Consider the following 19,331-nt stretch of genomic DNA (forward strand, 5'->3'; position numbering starts at 1 on the left):
CAATGGTACAAAATAGAAGACACAGAGATGTCTTCTACATAAATACATAAAAAACCTACATAAATACAGCTATCTCAAACTATACAAAGGCACCAAAAACATACAGTAGAGAAAAGATAGCCTCTTCAACAAATGGTACTGAGAGAACTGGAAATCCATTTACAGCAAAATGAAAATAAACCCCTATCTCTCACCATGCACAAAACTCAACTCAAAGTGGATCAAGGACCTAGGAATTAGTCCAGACACCCTGTGCATAATAGAGGAAAAAGTAGGCCCAAATCTTCATCACATCAGATTAGGCCCCAACTTCCTTAACAAGACTCCTAAAGCACAAGAAATAAAATCAAGAATTAAAAAATGGAATGGTCTCAAACTAAAAAGCTTCTTCTNGTAACCAATGCCAAAAAACCAAAGGCCGGATGTACTCTCTGATAAGTAATGCTGATCCATAATGGGGAGGGTGGAGGCATAAGAAAAATGGAGGAACTGTGATTGGGCAAAGAGGAGGGAGGGTGGGAAGTGTGCATGGGGACAGGAAAGATGGTGGAATGAGATGGATCATTACCCGAGGTATATGTAAGACTGCACATAGAGGGTACAGCCAGAGAAACGAAAAGTTGTACTTCAATTGTGTACAAAGAATCAAAATGCATTCTGCTGTCATATGTACCTAATTAAGATAAATAAATAAATAATTTTTAAAAAAGAGGTGAAAGACCTCTACAATGAAAACTACAGAACAGTAAAGAAATAAATTAAAGAACACCTTAGAAGATGGAAAGACCTCCCATGATCCTGGATAGGTGGAATTAATATTGTCAAAATGGCCATCCTGCCAAAAGTGTTATACAGATTTAATGCAATTCCTATTAAAATCCCAATGACATTCTTCATAGAACTAGAAAAAGCATCACAAAATTCATTTGGAAAAATAAAAGACCCAGAATAGCCAAAGCAATCCTTAGCAAGAAGAGTGAAACAGGTGGTATCACTATACCAGACCTTAAACTATGCTATACAGCCATAGTAACAAAAATATCATGGTATTGGCACTAAAACAGATTTATAGACCAATGGTACAGAATAGAATACAAAGAGACAAAAACCCACAGAAACACAGTTATCTCATGCTACACAAAGGTGCCAAAAACATTCACTGGAGAAAAAATAGCCTATTCAACAAAAGATGCTAGGAAAATTGGAAATCCACATGTAACAAAATGAAATAAACCCTTATCTCTCACCCTACATGAAACTCAACTCAAAGTGGATCAAAGAGTTAGGCACTAGACCAGAGACCCTGTGCCTGTTAGAAGAAAAAGTAGGCCCAAATCTTTACCATGTGGCTTAGGATCTGACGTCCTTCACAAGACTTCTAAAGTGCAAGAAATAAAATCGAGAATTAATAAATAGGATAGATTCTAACTAAAAAGCTTTTCTCAGTAAAGGAAAAAATAATGTGAGGAGAGAGCCTACAGAATGGGAGAAAATCTTTACTAATGCACCTCTGATAGAGCATTAACCTCCAGGATATATAAAGAATTCAAAAAACTTAACACCAAAAAAACAAACAACCCAATCAATAAATGGGCTAAGGAACTGAACAGACACTTCACAGAAGAAATATAATCTATCAATAAATACACGAAAAAAATGTTCAACATTTCTAAGCAATTAGAGAAATGCAAATCAAACCTACTCTAACATTTCATCTCACTCTAGTCAGAATGGCAATTATTAAGACTACAAGCAACAATAAATGTTGGTGAGGACGTGGAGAAAAGGTACATTCATACATTGCTGGTGGGAATACAAATTGGTGCAACCACTATGGAAAGCAGTATGGAGATTCCTCAGAAAACTTGGAATGGGCCAGGCACGGTCAGCACACACATGTAATCCCATCAGCTGGGGAGGCAGAGACAGGAGGATTGCAAGTTCAAAGCCAGTCTCAGCAAAGGCGAGACACTAAGCAACTCAGTGAGACACTGTCTCTAAAGAAAATACAAAATAGGGCTGGGGATGTGGCTCAGAGGTCGAGTGCCCCTGAGTTCAATCCCCAGTACCCCTGCCCCCTCCAAAAATAAAGAAAAAGAAAACTTGGAATGGAACCACCATTTGACCCAGCTATCCTACTCTTCAGTTTATATCAAAGGACTTAAAATCAGCATACTGCAGTGATGCAGCCATAATGTTTATAGCAGCTCAACTAACAATGGCTAAACTATGGAACCAACCTAGGTGTCCTTCAACAGATGAAAGGACAAAGAAAATGTAGTTTATATACACAATGGAATATTACTCATCCTTAAAGAAGAATGAAATTATGGCATTTGCAGGCAAATGAATGAAACTGGAGAATATCATGCTAAGCAAAATAAGCCAATCCCCCCAAAACAAAGGCCAAATACTTTCTCTGATATGTGGATGCTAATTTATAATTAGTTGGAAGAATAGAGTTACTTTGGATTAGGTAGAGGGGAGTGAAGGGAAGTGAGGAGTATGGGGGTAGAAAGGATAGTAAAATGAATCATGAATAATGACATTATATATGAATCATGAATAATAATTATACATGAATCATGAAATAATGACATTATTACCCTATGTACATATAGAATTACATGCTCAGTGTGATTATACAGAAAAATGAGAAATTATACTCCATTTATGTATTATGTGTCAGAGTACATTCTACTGTCATGTATAACTAATTAGAACAAATTAAAAAAAAAAACACTGACAAAACCCACTTTAAAGCAATGGGCAAAGACTTAATAGTCTTTTTAACTTGACAAAAGAAGCCACCCAAGTTACCTATATGAGTATGAAAAGTTACTCCACAACATTAGTTATAAGAGAAATTTGAGTTAAAAATCAGTGAGACTCCATACTGTACCCTCATCAGAATGGCCTAAATCTATGAGATTGAAAATACCTGGCAAGGACATAGCACAAATTGAATGCTCATTTTGGAACATTCCATATATTGCTAGTGGGAGTGTAAATTGATTACAACTACTTGGGAAAACTGTTGAACAGTATCTACTAATGCTGAACATATGACCTAGAAATCCTACTGTTAGTTATACACACAAAATAAAGAGATGTATATGTTCACCAAAAGGTATCTACAGAATGTGCACAGCAGCTTTTATTTACAATTCCCAAACTGGAAATCCAAATGTTCTATAATAGTTAAATGGACAAGTTACGGTATAATCCTACAGTGGAATATTACTGAGCAATAAAAAGAACTGCTGCTACACACATGAATGTTTTGTTTGTTTGTTATTTTTTATTTTAAGACAGGGTCTCGGGGCTGGGGATTTGGCTCAAGCGGTAGCACGCTCGCCTGGCATGCGAGCGGCCTGGGTTCAATCCTCAGCACCACATACAAAGAAAGATGTTGTGTCCACCAAAAACTAAAAAATAAAACATTAAAAAAAAAAAACAACACACTCTCTCTCTCTCAAACAAATAAATAAAGGCATAACTTAAAAAAAAAGAAAAAAAAGAAGAAAGGCAGGTCAAAAAAAGGAAAAAAGAATCAAGTATAAAGATATGACCCTCTTTCTTATAATCCTCATATTCACTTCTTTTTTTTTAAAGAGCCAAGTTCAGTGGTGTGCACCTGCAGTCCCAGTTATTCAGGAGACTGAGGCAGGATTGCTTAAGCCCAGGCATTTGGGCTAGCCTTGGCAACATCATAAGAGTCATCTCTTTAAAAAGGGAGTAGGGGGGGCTGGGGATGTGGCTCAAGCGGTAGCATGCTCGCCTGGCATGCGTGCGGCCCGGGTTCGATCCTCAGCACCACATACAAAGATGTTGTGTCCGCCAATAACTAAAAAATAAATATTAAAATTCTTTCTCTGAAAAAAAAAAAAAAAAAAAGGGAGGGAACAGCTGACACATGGGATGCCNAAAAAAAAAAAAAAAAAAAAAAAAAAAAAAAAAAAAGACAGGGTCTCATTAAGTTATCCAGACTGGCCTCAAACTCATTATCCTCCTGCCTTAGCCTCCAGAGTCACTGGGATCACTGGTGTGTGCCACCATGCCCAGCCCAACATGAATGATGCTGAACAAAACAGAAGAGTATCACTAATATGAAATTCAAACACTGACAAATGTCATCTTTGACAATGAAGTCAGAACAGAGGTTTCCTTTGGGATGGGTTACTGACTGACATGAGGCATGCGGTAGCTTTCTAGGGTGCTAGGAGTGTTCTCTCTCTGGGTAGCAGTTTCTTAGGTAAAATACATGTCTAAAAATGCATTAGCCCAAACTCTTAATATTTGTGCACTCAACTATAGATACGATGTACTTCAATTTTAAAAGCAAAACAAACAAAAACCACCTTGAGTAGTTGAGTAGTTGACTTATCAGATTGGCAAAATCTAAATCTTAACAGACTCTATTAAGGAAACTGCCAAAAAGGTCACTCTTACACTTTGCTAATGGGAGTAAAAAAAAAAAAAAAAAAAAAGACATAATCCCTATGGAGCCCAATTTTGCAGTATCTTGCAAAATTAAAAAAAATAAGTTTTCTCTTTTATATAATAATTTCACTTCCAGGAATTCATCTCACAACTACACTCTCCCACACATGGAATAATACATACGTAATGTTATTCGCTACAGCACTGTTTATAATAACACAAGACTGGAAATGATCTTAAGTAATATCCATGAACAGGGCACTAGTGAAATAAATCATAGTATAGAAGAACTTGGAATATTGTGTAACTGTGAAAAAAAATAACTAGGAAGCCTTCTATACTAACATGGAAAGGTCCCCTAGATGAACTGTTGAGGAAAAAAAAAATCAGACACTGAAAAGTGTGCACAGCATGTACTATTGATGCAAAAGGAATGATGAGCCATATTTTAGTGTTAATTTATATATAAAAAAAACATTATAAGGATATAGAAGAAACTAATAATAGGCATTAGTTATACATGTGGTAGAGATTTTGGGGAACTGGACAGATGGGAGAATAGCATGGGAGGGAGATTTTTTATTTTAGATTTAATTTTGATATATACATATATTGACCATTCAAAAATTAAATAAATACATTAATTTTTTTAAGTGGAAATATTCAATGAAAGGGGAAAGATGCGTCCTAAAAGAAGTGGCTTTCCAAAACAATGTTATGGATTTCATTATTTTATCTGGTTAATCAAGCAGAAGAGATTTAGCCTGGATATACAGAACTTGCCAATATGAAGGAGAACTAAATATTGAAATGAAGAGATGAAACACTGTTATCTGGTGGCCTTAAAACTAGCCAGACTGTTACCCGTCTGCAGGAAGCAGCATGGGGTAGCAGTTCACAGGGTTTGAAGAATCTGTGCAAAGAACTGACAGATTTCTCCTAACTGTGCCATGTGAGTGGGGCAAACTGCTCATCCTAAGCTTGACCTTCCCTTATCTAGAAAACAGGGTCAACAATAGTACCAACTCATTAATTTGCTACCAGGATTAAATGTGATAATATGAAGCATTTATATTCTGCTTATCACACTGTATATAGGAGCATTAAAGTTTGAACCTGCCACAAAACACTCTACAAAGCAAGGGGGTTTGAAGGTATTGCCTCTCAGAGGAATAACCAGTGCCAAAAAAAAGTTATTTCTCTCTATTAAATTATTACATGACACTGTTTAATGGTTTTCAGGTCAAGGTCAGATGTTCTGCCATACATATAAAGGTACAAAGGTTCAACAGTTGGAAAATAATAAAATGAGGGCGGGAGGAATCTATGCCTGGACTATAACTTCTATTTTATAAAAGATCTGACTTTGCATGGAGGAAGAGGAAGAATCAAATTTTCCAGTCAATATCCACCCTTCAATTTTTTCTATCTGGCAAGCCCTAGTGCTCCAGGAAAAGGCCACCAATGAAGTCATTACAAGGGTTTGTGTGGAGTGGGGAAAGAGGCAACACAGTCAGCTCTTTTTCCTCTACAGGAAGGGGAGGCTGAACAACTGCATATCAGGAGCAAAGGCAAACAAATTACCCATTTGGACCAAAATAAGTTGCTCCTTGGGCAAGAAAACAGCTGGAGCCAATCCAGCTAGACACGAAAGTGATAGACCTAAAAACAGCTGGATGTGGAGAGACTGCCTTTAGGAGGCAGGATCTTCTGAGCAAGTGGTGGCCACAATCCCAAGGCTCACCTCTGCTGACTTCAGCATATATCCACAAATGAAAATCAATCAGGAAATTGTGTCAGATGTGGAGAGAAATCCTGGGTGGAAATGAAGAAAAGAAAGAAGCAAAACCAATGAACCAGCCAGATGAGCAAGAACCTCCCTTGCATTTTTAATATAAAACAATAATAACAACTAACCATTTATTCAGCTTTTGTTTTTGTGTCAGGCATTGTTCTTATTACTTTACATATATGAAAGCCAATTGAGGTGATCAAGACAGAGAGGTTAAGCCATTTACCTTTTATGAGGGTACACAGTTCACAAGTGAAAGGGGCAGAATTTGAATTCAGGCACTCTGAACCTGTGTTCTTCTTAACTACTACCTACAATTACTGCTTCAGACCATAGGAAATGACAGAGTAGAAAGAGAAGTCTTGGAAGTCAGGCAGATAGGTCTACCATTTACTTGCTCTTTATCTCTGGGTGAACTGTTTAGCCCATTTAACCTCTGAGTTTCAGTTTTCTTCTCTGTAAAACAGGTACAACAAATCTACTTTGTGGAGTTGCGCCCACTCTCTGAGACAGGGAGTAGGTTCTAAATCATGTCCTTTCACCCTTTTCTAACTCTCTTTCTAGGCTGATTCATCTATACTATATTTGTTAAATATTAACACTGTGTTATGATTTGGATCTGAAATGTTCCCCAAAATCTCATATGTTGAAGGTTTGGTCCCCACTGCAGCAGTGCTCAGAGGTGAGGCTTTGGGAGGTGATTGATTGGATCATGAGGCCTCTGATATCATCTATACATTAATCCATTGATGGATTCATAGCTTAGTGGGTTTGGGGGGAGGGGCTTTGCTACAAAAGTGCTCTCTTCCCCTCTGCTTCTTAGCTACAATGAGGAGATCAGCTTTGCTCTACTGCATGCCCACTGCAATGGTGTGTGTGTGTGTGTGTGTGTGTGTGTGTGTGTGTGTGTGTGACCAGGGATTAAAAGTAGGGCCTCCCACATGCTAGGCAAGTGCTTTACCACTAAGCTACATTCCCAATGCACTGCCCCCCTCCCCCGGCTTTAATTATTAATTTAAGACAGGGTCCCTTTAGGTTACCCAGGCTAGCTTTGAACTTGTGGTGCTCGTGCCTCACACTCCCAAGTAGCTGTGATTACAGGCCTATGCCACTGTGTCCAGCCCTGCCATGATGTTCTGCCTCACCACAGCCCCAAAGCAATGGGACTAAGGGATCTTGGACTAAAATCTCTGCAACCACTAGCCAAAATAAATCTTCCTTCCTTTAAAGTTGGTTGTCTCAGATATTTTGTCATAGTGACAAAGTTGACTAACCCAAGCTGCTTCTACCCTTCAGCAAAGTTTGGCTTCGTTGATATTCTGCTCTAGTCTGTTCTATAACTATTTTGTGCCCATCACAAGCGGAATACAGCACCCGGCACTGAAGGGCTAGAGCTCAGAGAGTGAAACTGAAGGCAGGGAATTCTGTCTAAAGTGGGCAATAGCAACAGGATTGAGGGGAAGAGCTATCTGTGAGAAATAGCTTTAAGCTGGTAGAATCTTCTCCTCCTCTGGGGTCTCTCCTTCTTGCTGGTCTCCTGTGAGGCTAATAGGCAGCTTCTTGTCACTTCTAGGTTTCAAAGCTTGTACACTGCAGTGCACCCACTGGGGGCCACATTCCTCCAGTAGTAGGGAGCCTCTGACTCCCAGCTCATTGTCAGGTGACAGGCCCACTTTTCCTCACCCTGGAAACATCAATTCAACAGGCCAGGCCTGTAAGCCAGGCCCTGAGCATTTGGGACAAAACAAAAAAATTAATCTGCTTTTGAGCATATCAGTATGTCCTGTTCTACTGCCACTGATGGCCTCACTTGGGTAACACTGGACATGCCTCTCTAGAATGTCTCATTTCTCTCTCCCAACAAAGAAATACTTCACTACAACAATTACACTGATAAATGATTCTCCCTTCTCCCACTCCACCAAGGGAAATGGGAAATGGAAAAAATGGTATAGATGGATGGATGGATGGATGGATGGATAGATAGATGGATAGATGGATACAAAGGTAGCTAAGAGATATATGCTAGGCATTTCACATACTTTACCTCACCCAATCTTCACAACAATTCTGCAAGGAGAAATTATCATTCCCATTACATAGATGAGTGCAGAAGGGAAGCTCACACACACAGCTGGAGCAGGTTTGAACCAAGGCTGTCTACTGCACTCTTCGCTCTTTCTACAGCCCCAGGCTGCCTATGTCAGTTCACCCTGTGCTCTGCTAGCACTGGCTCCCTCCTTTGTCTGAACTACTGCTTCCCTGTATTTAGCTTGCCTTCAATCTTCTTGTTGTGCTAGTCCCAAAGGAAGCTACCCTCTCCCAGTTCAGTGCCAGCAGCAGCAGCAACAATAACATCCTTTGATTCTTTGATTAGCTTGTCTTAATTATACCCAGGCTGGAGCAGTTCCAGTAGAAAGTGTCTGGTACTGCTGCAAAGCATGCAGGTTTGCTGTTACATTTTCTAGCTCTTTCGACTCCAGCCCCTCTGACTCTCCATTGCTGCAGGCAACCTCCCTCCTTTGCCTCCTTGCTCCTGCCTCTTTGCACATCATATGTAGGCTTGAGAAATAATGCCTCAAACTACCACTACCCCAGGCAGCTACACCAATCTACTCAATTTGAGAGTTCTTGAGTCTCTGCTGAGAGCCAGGCACTGTTCTAAGTGGGATGACCAAATAAGAAATAAAAGAAAATCACAGGGGCCTTGCCTTTCTGAAATTCCAAGTCAGAGGCTAGGAAAGAGAAATATGAACAGAAATCCCTGACACAAGGCAGGCAATACTGATGTTATAACAAGTCCCGAATGATCAGAGCTAGAGAAAAACTTGGTTTTCTGTTTCATGCCCTCCAGTTTACAGATGGGGAACTAAAGCCTAAAGAAGGGCAATTCCTTGAACTAATAATATCAGGTACAAACACCTAACATTTCTAAAGCCCTTACTAGGAGCTAAGTGCCATTCTGTTAGCCTTGCATATATTAGCTCATTTAACCCTCAGAATAATACTATGAGGTAGGCATTACTGTTATCCTCATTTTAAAGATGAGGAATAATTAAATAATGTGCAAGTTCACACTGGTAATAAGTAAAAGCCTGCACTGAACTTGGGCACTCTACGTTGTAGTCTACATTATAGTCTCTCTAATGTACTGTGAGATAAAGACTGAATATACCTGTGAACAAAATGAAAAGGCTTCTTGAATGAATTGCTCACAGGTTTAATAAGGAAAACACTGAACATGGGTCATCCAGAGCCAGCTAAAAGGAAGTCTCAATTGACCAGAGGCTTGTGAGGTCCCAAGTATTACCAAATACAAGGCAGTGAGGACAGTAAGCAAAGGCCCCTGTTTCCAAGAAAGAATCAAACTAAGAACTTGGAAGAAGAAATTTATTCAAAGAGCCAGAAGCCACACAATCCACTCTCCCTTTTTATGTCTGGCTATCCACAAATAATGCCCTGCGGCTGTAAGTTCTTTAAGGTCCTCAAATGCTACTTCCTGGGGCAAATAGGGCAGCTGGGGCACCTTAAAAAGATGACCAATGATGTGGATTGAACTTTTCAGAAAAGGGGCTCCTTTTATCAACTCTTGGTCAACCACAGACTTCTATTCCCCAAGTCTTCCCCAATACATACACACACATATGCACCCTAGTTTTTGGCTAACCAAGAGTCTTCTCCAATTCTGTTACATGAATTTCAGAACAAACACAGTTATCAGTATAAAAATTACTTACCAATTACTGCCAAATTATGCTCTGAGCCACAAGAAACCTGTTAAAAAGAATTATGTTATCTTAGAAAAAGAAAATATATAGATATTTCAGCCAGATTATTTTATGATCACAGTTATTTTCTAATGACACTAACATCCATTTTTGGCAAATTTTAGGAAGACGTAGAAAGGTACCATATACAAAGGTTAAAACTATAATTACAACTTATTCACAGCTACATAAAAAGAGAGTGTGAAAAAAACATTGAACAGCAATGCACCAAGATGTTAAAGAGTTGTCTTTAGCCAGTCAGACCATCAGTGAATTTTTTTCTTCCTACTTTTTTGTATTTTTTAAACTTTCTATAATGAGCATATGTTACTTTAAAAATGGAAAGATAAGGCAATAAAGATAACAGCTTTTGAAAACCAAACTAAAAAGACTATCTCTCTCATCTGGACTGATAAAATGAGCAAAGAATTCTGTAGAAACAGACTGGTCTGAGGAGAAATGCTTGACTTTTCTGCACCTGCCCACTCTCCCTTTTACCTTCCAGTCACACGAACTATCTGCAATTCTTTGAACACGACACATTCTCTTACACCTCTAGGACTTTGCACATGCTTGTTCTTCTACCCAGAATGCCCTCTCCACCTACTGACTACCTAAAACACTTCTACTCATTCTTTAAAACCCCAAAGCATTTACAGAAACTTCCTTTGCTGTGGCTTCTAGGCAAACTCAGTATTCCCGTCATTTTGCTCTTATACATAGCATAATATTGCAGCAACCATCCTATTGCCCTTAGCATCTTTTTTGCTGTCTGCTCACTAGACTATGTACATCTTGAGAACAGGGTTGAGTCTCATTCATCTCTGTATTACACAAATGAACTGTACAAAGCCCAGGATTCAGTTAACATCTGCTAAATAGAGAATGAATACAAGTACAAAGTACTTAAGAGAACAAATATATAATACATAAAATACAATGGTTCAGGATTCTGAATCTAGTGTTTCTAACCAGGGAGAGCCACTTCTTGTCTTTCAGTGTCCATTTGTTCCAACTGTTACCAGGAGGAAATAACTGGGGATATAAAAGGTACTAATTAAGAGAAACTCTAGACTCTGGAGAAGCATCCTCTGAATTTTATCAGGATGCTCACTTTAGCAAGAAGAAGGTTTTGGGTACTCTGGAATGTTAATGTGGGGAGGGTCTGGTAGATCATCTATATTACCAGGAGGACAACAGAGGCTTATAAAAAGGAAAGAACTTGCCTGAGGTCCCAGAGTAAGACTGTGTCAAAAACCAAGACTAGAACCACAATTCCTTTCTCTACTTCAACCTTTCTCTGTATCAACCTTTTTGTTCCACATACAAGTGAGATCATGTGGTATATGTCTTTCTGTGCTTGGCTTCTTTCACTTGACATATTGTCCTTCAGGTTCATTCATATTGTTTCAATTTACTATAGTTAATAGCAATGTATCATATTCTTGAAAAATGCTGAGTTAATTTTAATATTTTCTCACCACAAAAATATGAGGTGATGCATATGTCAATTAGCTTGATTTAGCCATTCCACAATGTATATATATTTCAAAACATCATGTTGTACATAATAAATATATACAATTTTATCTGTCAATTAAGAAAATTAAATTAAATTTAAAAACAAACAAAAAACCATTAGACTAGAATCAGTCTGACTCTCTTTACTTTCACAAGAGTTCCTTTTTTGATGCTTCTCACTATTTGTTCCCCAGTAAAAACCATTTGGAAGTAAATTCAAAGATTCTCAGCAAAAGCCCTGGCAGCTAAGGTAACTGGCTCAGAGGGCATTTGAACACAGGAGGCCATCTACATATTAATAGGTGAGAAAGGGCAACAAAGTTTCCTTGGCTTCTTCCTGTATATAAATTGTGCCTTTCGGATCCCAGGTTCCACAGGGAAAAAGCTACATACATTTTTATGGTCTCTCTGAGAGCTCTGGCAAAAACGCCCTATATATTTTACTCTTAGTAAATAGTTCTAGATTGTTTCATCTCTGAGCTCCTTTGAGGCTGGCTCTGAGGGCTCCTATTGTGTCTCACCCAGAGCCATATACATAGCACGAGTGTATTATAACTTTTCTGACTGTTTTGTGACTGTTTCCCTAGGTCTGTTAAGGGGAAGCATTACAGACTAATGAATAGGGAAAAACTTAGATGTCTAATAATAATGAAGTGTTTTTGTAAACTATGACAGAGTCATCAGCAGGATTATTAAGCAGCCTGGGAAAATGATGCTTAGAATAATAGCGAAGTACTCATGATCATATCATGTAAACTGAAAAATCACTAAAAAAGTGTGTGTATATAAAATATGGTCTCAATTCCATAATAAAACATTAATAAAAATGATGGCTGAAAGGAGATACACCAAAATGTTAACAATGATTTCTTCTGGTTTGAGGATAAGATTGGCATTATGAGTATGGTTGTTTTCTTTTTACTTTTCTATACTCTCTGAATTTTACACACTATTTTTTTTTTTGGTTGGGGAGGCAGTACTCGATATTGAACCCAGGGGCACTCTACCACTGAGCTATATCCCCAAGCCTTTTTTTATTTTTTATTTCAAGATGGGTCCTCCTTAAGTTGCTGAGGCTAGCCTTAAACTTGTAATCCTCCTGCTTCACTTTCCTAATGGCTAGGATCTCAGGCAGATACCACTGTCCCACAATTCTACACACTATTCTTAAAATCTAGAAAAATCTATTAAAAATTAAGAAAACATCAATGTAATACAGTTGCCACCATAGAAAAAAGCAAACAAAACCTTGCCTAGCTATAAAATCTGGTATATTTAGAAATAATGGGGAAAGAAGATTTGACAGAAATATAATTAAATTATCAGGGTAATTGTATCACAATGTTTGGACTATAAGATATTTTTTCTTCTATTTTCCAAATGCCCCTTAATTGTGGTGGCAGTAGTGGTGGTGGTTGTAGTATTAAGAGCAAGAGTTAAAAGTATCATATATTGAGGATTCATATGTGCCAGATATTATACAAAGGCATTTTATAAAATTATCACATTTTAATCATCATAAGAATCTTTTCAGGTAGGTTTGACTTTACTCACTTTAGGGATAAGGAGACTGAGATTCAATATTAAACAGCTAGTTAAGGTGGCAGCAGTAGAATCAAAGCCAGGTTTGCCTGAGCTCTAACTTAGTGTTCTTTACCACTATATCACATTATTTTTGCTTTTTTGAAAAGATTATTTTACTTAAAAAATGTAGAGAAAAGAATCTACCTCTGTCTGCCATGGTTCACCCTGGGGTTGTCGGCTACCAAACTGACCAGCCTCGAGGACCAGGGGCTTCCACAAACAAGCCACTGACAAATGCCAGCATCTGGTAGTAGATGCTCCTCTGAATTTATGAGTGAGATGTGATAAATAGATCTTGTCAAGCCAATATAGAGCTTGCAGCTCAAAGTTTCTGACTACTTCTTGCTCTCTCTCCATTGGCTTCAAGGTCAGGAGACTGAACAACACAGGCTACACAATCTCAGTGCTACATTCCTTCAACAAGATTGTATCAATGACCATTTGCTTCATATTGCTCCTGTCGGCATCTATCCACCATCTGGCTGAAGGCAGCTTTCTACAGGACTTTGTTAACAATGGTGATGTGCCCAGGAGAATGAGATTCAGAGCCAAGAAGCCAGGTGAAGCCTAGGTCCTCGGCTTTCTGCCTCTGAGACCTTTGGCAGAGCATTTAACCTCTAGGGTCTCAGGAATAAAAATATTCTCAGGAATAAAAATCAGACAATAGCATCTGTCATATATAATTGCTAAAGGACAATCCATTCCCTTACAGCCAGGCATCCCACCATCCCTACATATGAGTCTGACCATGTCATGCTTCTATATAAAACCCTTCATAGTCTCTCAGCACTGGTTGGGCAAAGTCTAAAATACAAAGTATAGCTTACAAGGTCATTGTGAATAGATCTCTGTTTACCTCCCTGAACTCATTTCCTTCCTCTGCTATTCATGAACCCTCAACTCCAAAAAAACTATTCCCTCTGTTCCATTCATATCACATTGTATTATTCTAAGAATACCATGCAATTTCAGGCTTTCATGCATTCTATTCTCCTTGGCTGTAAATCCCATTCTCCCACTAATTAGCTCATGGATCTGTCTAGGCAAGTCCTTTATGGATGCTCAAACATCCACCTGCTGGTTAAGTTTTCCCTGCCTCTCAAGGTACAGCCAGCTGCTCACCCTGGCTATTCCCACAGCACTAAATGCTATGGCCCTTATTACACATGATGTCTATTCACAGACTACATGGGTTAGCCACCTGTGCCTCTCAGTCATCCACCAGACTGCCTGCCCAGTAATGTTTCTGGCACACAGCCCAAGTGCAACTCATGGGGTTTGAAGGATGAGGGACAATACAAAAAGAAGAGACTCAGGGAAGGCATAGGATCCTAAAGCAAGTGTGAGTAGCAGGGTGGTCCCTTCAGTTTAACTGGAGACAGGCCCTGAGATACACAGTGGGGCCAGAAAGGGAGCATCACTATAGATGGAGAGATGCTGGAAGCAACAAAAGCACAAATAGGGTTGTTCCAGGATCCAGCACAGCAAAAGACATTAGACCACAAAAAGGGCAGTCCTAGGAAACAGAGCACCAATATGCTATAAGCAGGTCCCAGCTTGCTGGCTGGGGCCTTTGGGACAAGGGGGATATGTGCTTCCTCCTCCTTCCATGGAGTGGGGTTGGGAACAAATGTGTTTGTGGAAAGCTGTCCTTGTCTTAGTGCTGCCCAAATGCTAGAACAACTTGCTCTGTCCAGGGCCCTTCTGTCCAAGGAGTCAGAGGTACAGAGAATTTTCAAACCCCCAAAAGGCAGTTTAAAAAGCTCTCTGACCCACCCTACTAAAGGGTAGGCTTCATCAGTTTTTGAAAGGGTAGTCTCAACTCCCCTAGGCTGGATCTTACAAAATACAGCTGGACTAAGAGAAATATTGATTGACAGTAAATATATGTTTATCCCAGTAAATATTATATTTACTAGATATTTACACCTAGTAAATATATCCCAGATGCACTGTTTAAGTGAATAATTGAGTGAATAAGCAAAAAATAGATGAATGTGAAGTAACTGCCAACTGCTGCTTGTAAGTACTTTAGCAGTATAGTTCAACCATTTCTAAAATCAGCTGACGGGCCCTTGTTGAGTGCTTATGGCCAGGCTAACAGCTTTGCCTATTTCATCTTATTTAATCTTATTCAAAACCTAAGAAGAGATAGAGTCTTTGGTCTTAGCCATTTAATAAATAACAGGGGCTCAGAGAGGCAACTTGCCCCACATCTTACAGGTACTGGAGGTACAAGATTTTGTGATCCTGCAAATTCCAGCTTTCTGCCCTCCCAAGGGTTTTACCCCTTTCTTTTCACATGTAGGATGGAAATAAACTACTCAATCCATCCAGTTCCTTACATTTGGCAATCCAGTGCCAATTAATTATAAGGGCTTTTAAATTGAGAGAGACCTAGACTTACTGGGCCCAAACATCCTGCCTGGGGCCAGGAATGCCCTCCTCTGGACTGATCAAGAAGCTGTCCCAGAGTTTGTTCCTTGGAGAATGGCTGTAAAATTGCAATAAATAGTTATAGTTATTGTCTCATTGGGAAACTACCATATTGTCTACCTCTGACAGGGTAAAATCAGGGCGTGGAAAACAAAGTAGGTCTAAAAATGAACACAAGGAGGCAGAGACAGAAGAAACACTTGGTAGAGGCCAAGAAGAGAGAGCAGAGAGCAGGGTCAGGAGCTGTGCTCATTCCTCCCAACAATCACCCTGTGGTCATCAGCAGTTCAGGGCCATCCAGAGCATGCAACAGCTGGTGAGCTGGCTGACTGGTTCCTACCCTTCATGAATGGGCCAGGACACCTTTGGTTTTTTGGCATTGGTTACTTCACTTAGCATGATATTCTCCAACTCCATCCATTTACCTGCAAATGCCATGATTTTATTCTCTTTTAATGCTGAGTAATATTCCATTGTGTATNCATCTCAATGATGCCCCTTTTTTTTTTTTTTTTTTGCTGAGAAGAAGCTTTTTGAGACTATCCCATTTATTAATTCTTTACTTTAATTACATATGGCAGTAGAGTCCAGTTATTAAACATGCATGAAACAAATCTTTTTCTAATTATGGCCCAGTTCTTATAGATGTACATGATGGTAATTCACTGTGGTGTTTTCATATAAATACACAGGGAAATTATTTTGGATTCATTTTACTATCTTTCCTTTTCCTATCTCCCCACCCTTCCCTTCATTCTCCTTGTCTAATCTACTGAATGTCTATTCTTTCCCTCACCCTATGCATTGTGGGTTAGCTTCCCCATATCAGTGAAAACATTCAACCTTTGGTTTTTGGGGATTGGCTTTTCACTTAGCATGATACTCTCCAGATCCATCCATTTACTGGCAAAGGTCATAAAGTCATTCTTCTTTATGGCTGACTAATATTTCATTGTGTAAATATACCACAATTTCTTTTTCCATTCATCTGCTGGTGGGCATCTAGGTTGGCTCCATAGCTTAGTTATTGTGTTTTGTGAAGCTATAAATATTGATGTGACTACATCAATGTAGTATGCTAATTTTAAATCCTTTGGATATATACCAAGGAGTGGGATAACTGGGTCAAATGGTGTTTCCATTCCTAGTTTTTTAAAAATATTTTTATATGTATGGACCTTTATTTTATTCATTTATTTATATGTGGTGCTGAGGATCGAACCCAGTGCCTCACACATGCTAGGCAAATGCTCTACCACTGAGCCACAGCCTCAGCCCCCATTCCTAGTTTTTTGAGGACTGTCCATACTGCTTTCCAAAGCGATTGCACTAATGTGCAGGCCCAACAACAATGTATGGGAGTACCCTTTTCCCCACATTCTCGCCAACATTTACTGTTACTTATATTTTGGATAATTGCCATTTTGATTGGAGTGAGAGGAAATCTCAATGTAGTTTTAATTTGCATTTCTCTATTTGCTACAGAAATATTCATATATTTGCGGACTGTTCATATTTCTTCTTTTGAGAAGTATCTGTTTGGTTCCTTTGCCCATTTATTGATTGGATTATTTGTTTTGCTTTTTGGTGTTAAGTTTTTGAGTTCTTGGTATATCCTTAAAATTAACGCTCTATCTGAGGTGCAGGTGGCAAAGATTTTCTCCCATTCTGTAGGCTATCTCTTCATGTTCTTGATTATCTCCTTTGCTGTGAAGAAGCTTTTCAGTTTGACGCCATCCCATTTATTGATTTTTAAATTTTATTTCTTGCACCTTAGGAGTCTTATTGAGGAAGTCAGTTCCTAAGCTGACATGTTGGAGTGTTGGGCCTTCATTTTCATCTAGTAGGTTCAGAGTTTCTTGTCTAATACCTAGGTCTTTGATCCACTTTGAGTTGAGTTTCGTGCAGGGTGAGAAATAGGGGTTAAATTTCATTCTGCTACATATACATTTCCAGATTTCTCAGCACCATTTGTTGAAGAGGCTATCTTTTCTCCAATGCATGGTTTTGGCACCTTTATCTAGTATGAGATAACTGTATTTATGTGGATTTGTCTCTGTGTCTTGCATGAATCAATTCTGAGAATATTTTGCAGGTACTACAGAATTGTGTGAATGAAAAAATACATTAATGTTGTTGAGAGTCAGAATTTTCACTGTAGATGAAGGAAACACATGGAATGAGGGGAGGCAAAGAGAAACACTATTGGAATTAAAGTAGCAATGTGAAATTAAAGTTTCATACACATGTACACACAAGTTGGGTTAAAACAATATGAAATTGCTTAGAAGCAATGATAACCCAATAGGAGTAAGTTCATTTGGTATATAGATCTTATCTTTTAGGTACTATTTAACAAGAGAAATCAGAGCTCCTTGGAGAAATGGCTGATTCCAGATTTGGGACAAGAAAACAACAATCAGAGCCTGAGATACCTATTTGAGCCAGGAAGTAAGGAAGTGATCAAAGAATGACAGGGACATGTTAAAAGGACATAGGAGCCACCTTGAAAGGGATCCTAACAGCTAAATCAAGGGCGAAACTGAGAATTAAAATATATATTGACAATAGTAGATTGCAACCCATTGAATAAAATTTAAGTAAATGGATACATACTGAATAATAAATAGGGGACCTGGAAAAGCTTATCGTTATAGCAGGATGTCATAAATAATAAATGTAAAAGGAATAATTGGTTTAGAAAATAATTTTACAATCATTACAGTAATAGTTAATTCAAGCAAGAATCATTAACACATGTTAAAACCACTGAGCAAAAGTCTGAAGAGGAATAGGATATTTACATAGTCTCAAAGTAGCTTTTCACAGACTGTTTCTTAAATATAATGGAATAAATGGTAACATTACAGAAGCAAAAGGAGATAAACACCACCTTACACAAGAGATCAAAATTCACATCTCTAATAATGGGATAAACTGACATCAGGTGCTTCCTCACATGATATATTAAAGACAGACACAACATCACTTATTTATTATTACTGCCCAGAAGGGCATAAGTGAAATCTAATTAGGAGAAAAAGATCAGATAAAACCAATTGAGGGGCATAATAAAAACACAACTACAAAGCAATTGTCCTGTACTCTTAAAAAACATGAATGTCATAAAAGACAAAGAGAAACTACTCCAGATTAAAGGCAGCAGAGACATGACAACTAAATGCAACACCTGATCCTGGATTGGATCCTAGATCAAAGTGAAAATATGCCATAAAAGATATCATTGATACAACTGGAGAAATATATGGAACCGCCATGGGCAGTAGGTGGGGGAGGGGCTATGAATGCATACAAATATCGACTATATTAATACATATTGCATCTGGGTGAAGGGATTTGGGGAGTTCTTTGTATTATTCTTGCAACTCTTTCATAAAATTGAAATTATTTCAAAATAAAAGGTTAAAAAAAGCTGGATGCAGTAATGCACAGCTATAATCCCTGTTACTCAGGAGGGTAAGGTAGGAGGATCACAAGTTCCAGGCCAGCCTGGGCAACACATGACCACCATCTCAAAAGCAAAAGAAAGCAAAAGGTTAAAAAAATTAACAAGTCAAATTCACCTATGTTCAAAATTTAGAATAGTGGTTATCTTTGGGTGGGCATATCTGGGAGGCTTGCTGGAACAACTAATTTACTTCTGAGCTATATCCCCAGGTGTATACGAATATAAACATTGAGCTGGACACTTGAGATTTGCCTATTTTATTGTATGTGGGTTACATTTCAGCCCAAACCAAAAAAAAAAAAAAAAAAAAAAAAAAAAA

The 19,331-nt window shown here is 38.5% G+C and overlaps 1 protein-coding gene across 1 annotated transcript in view; it reads right to left on the reverse strand.

Annotated features, from left to right (window-relative positions):
- The window catches only part of Sergef (secretion regulating guanine nucleotide exchange factor), a 227,047-nt gene that overhangs the window by 80,643 nt on the left and 127,073 nt on the right, over positions 1-19,331 (reverse strand). Inside the window, 1 exon segment of the mRNA XM_048788447.1 lies at positions 9,973-10,009. Within this exon segment, the coding sequence (XP_048644404.1) occupies positions 9,973-10,009 (37 nt within the window).

The sequence above is a fragment of the Marmota marmota genome, unplaced genomic scaffold (assembly GCF_001458135.2).
Source record: "Marmota marmota marmota unplaced genomic scaffold, marMar, whole genome shotgun sequence".
In the NCBI taxonomy this organism is placed as follows: Eukaryota; Metazoa; Chordata; class Mammalia; order Rodentia; family Sciuridae; genus Marmota; species Marmota marmota.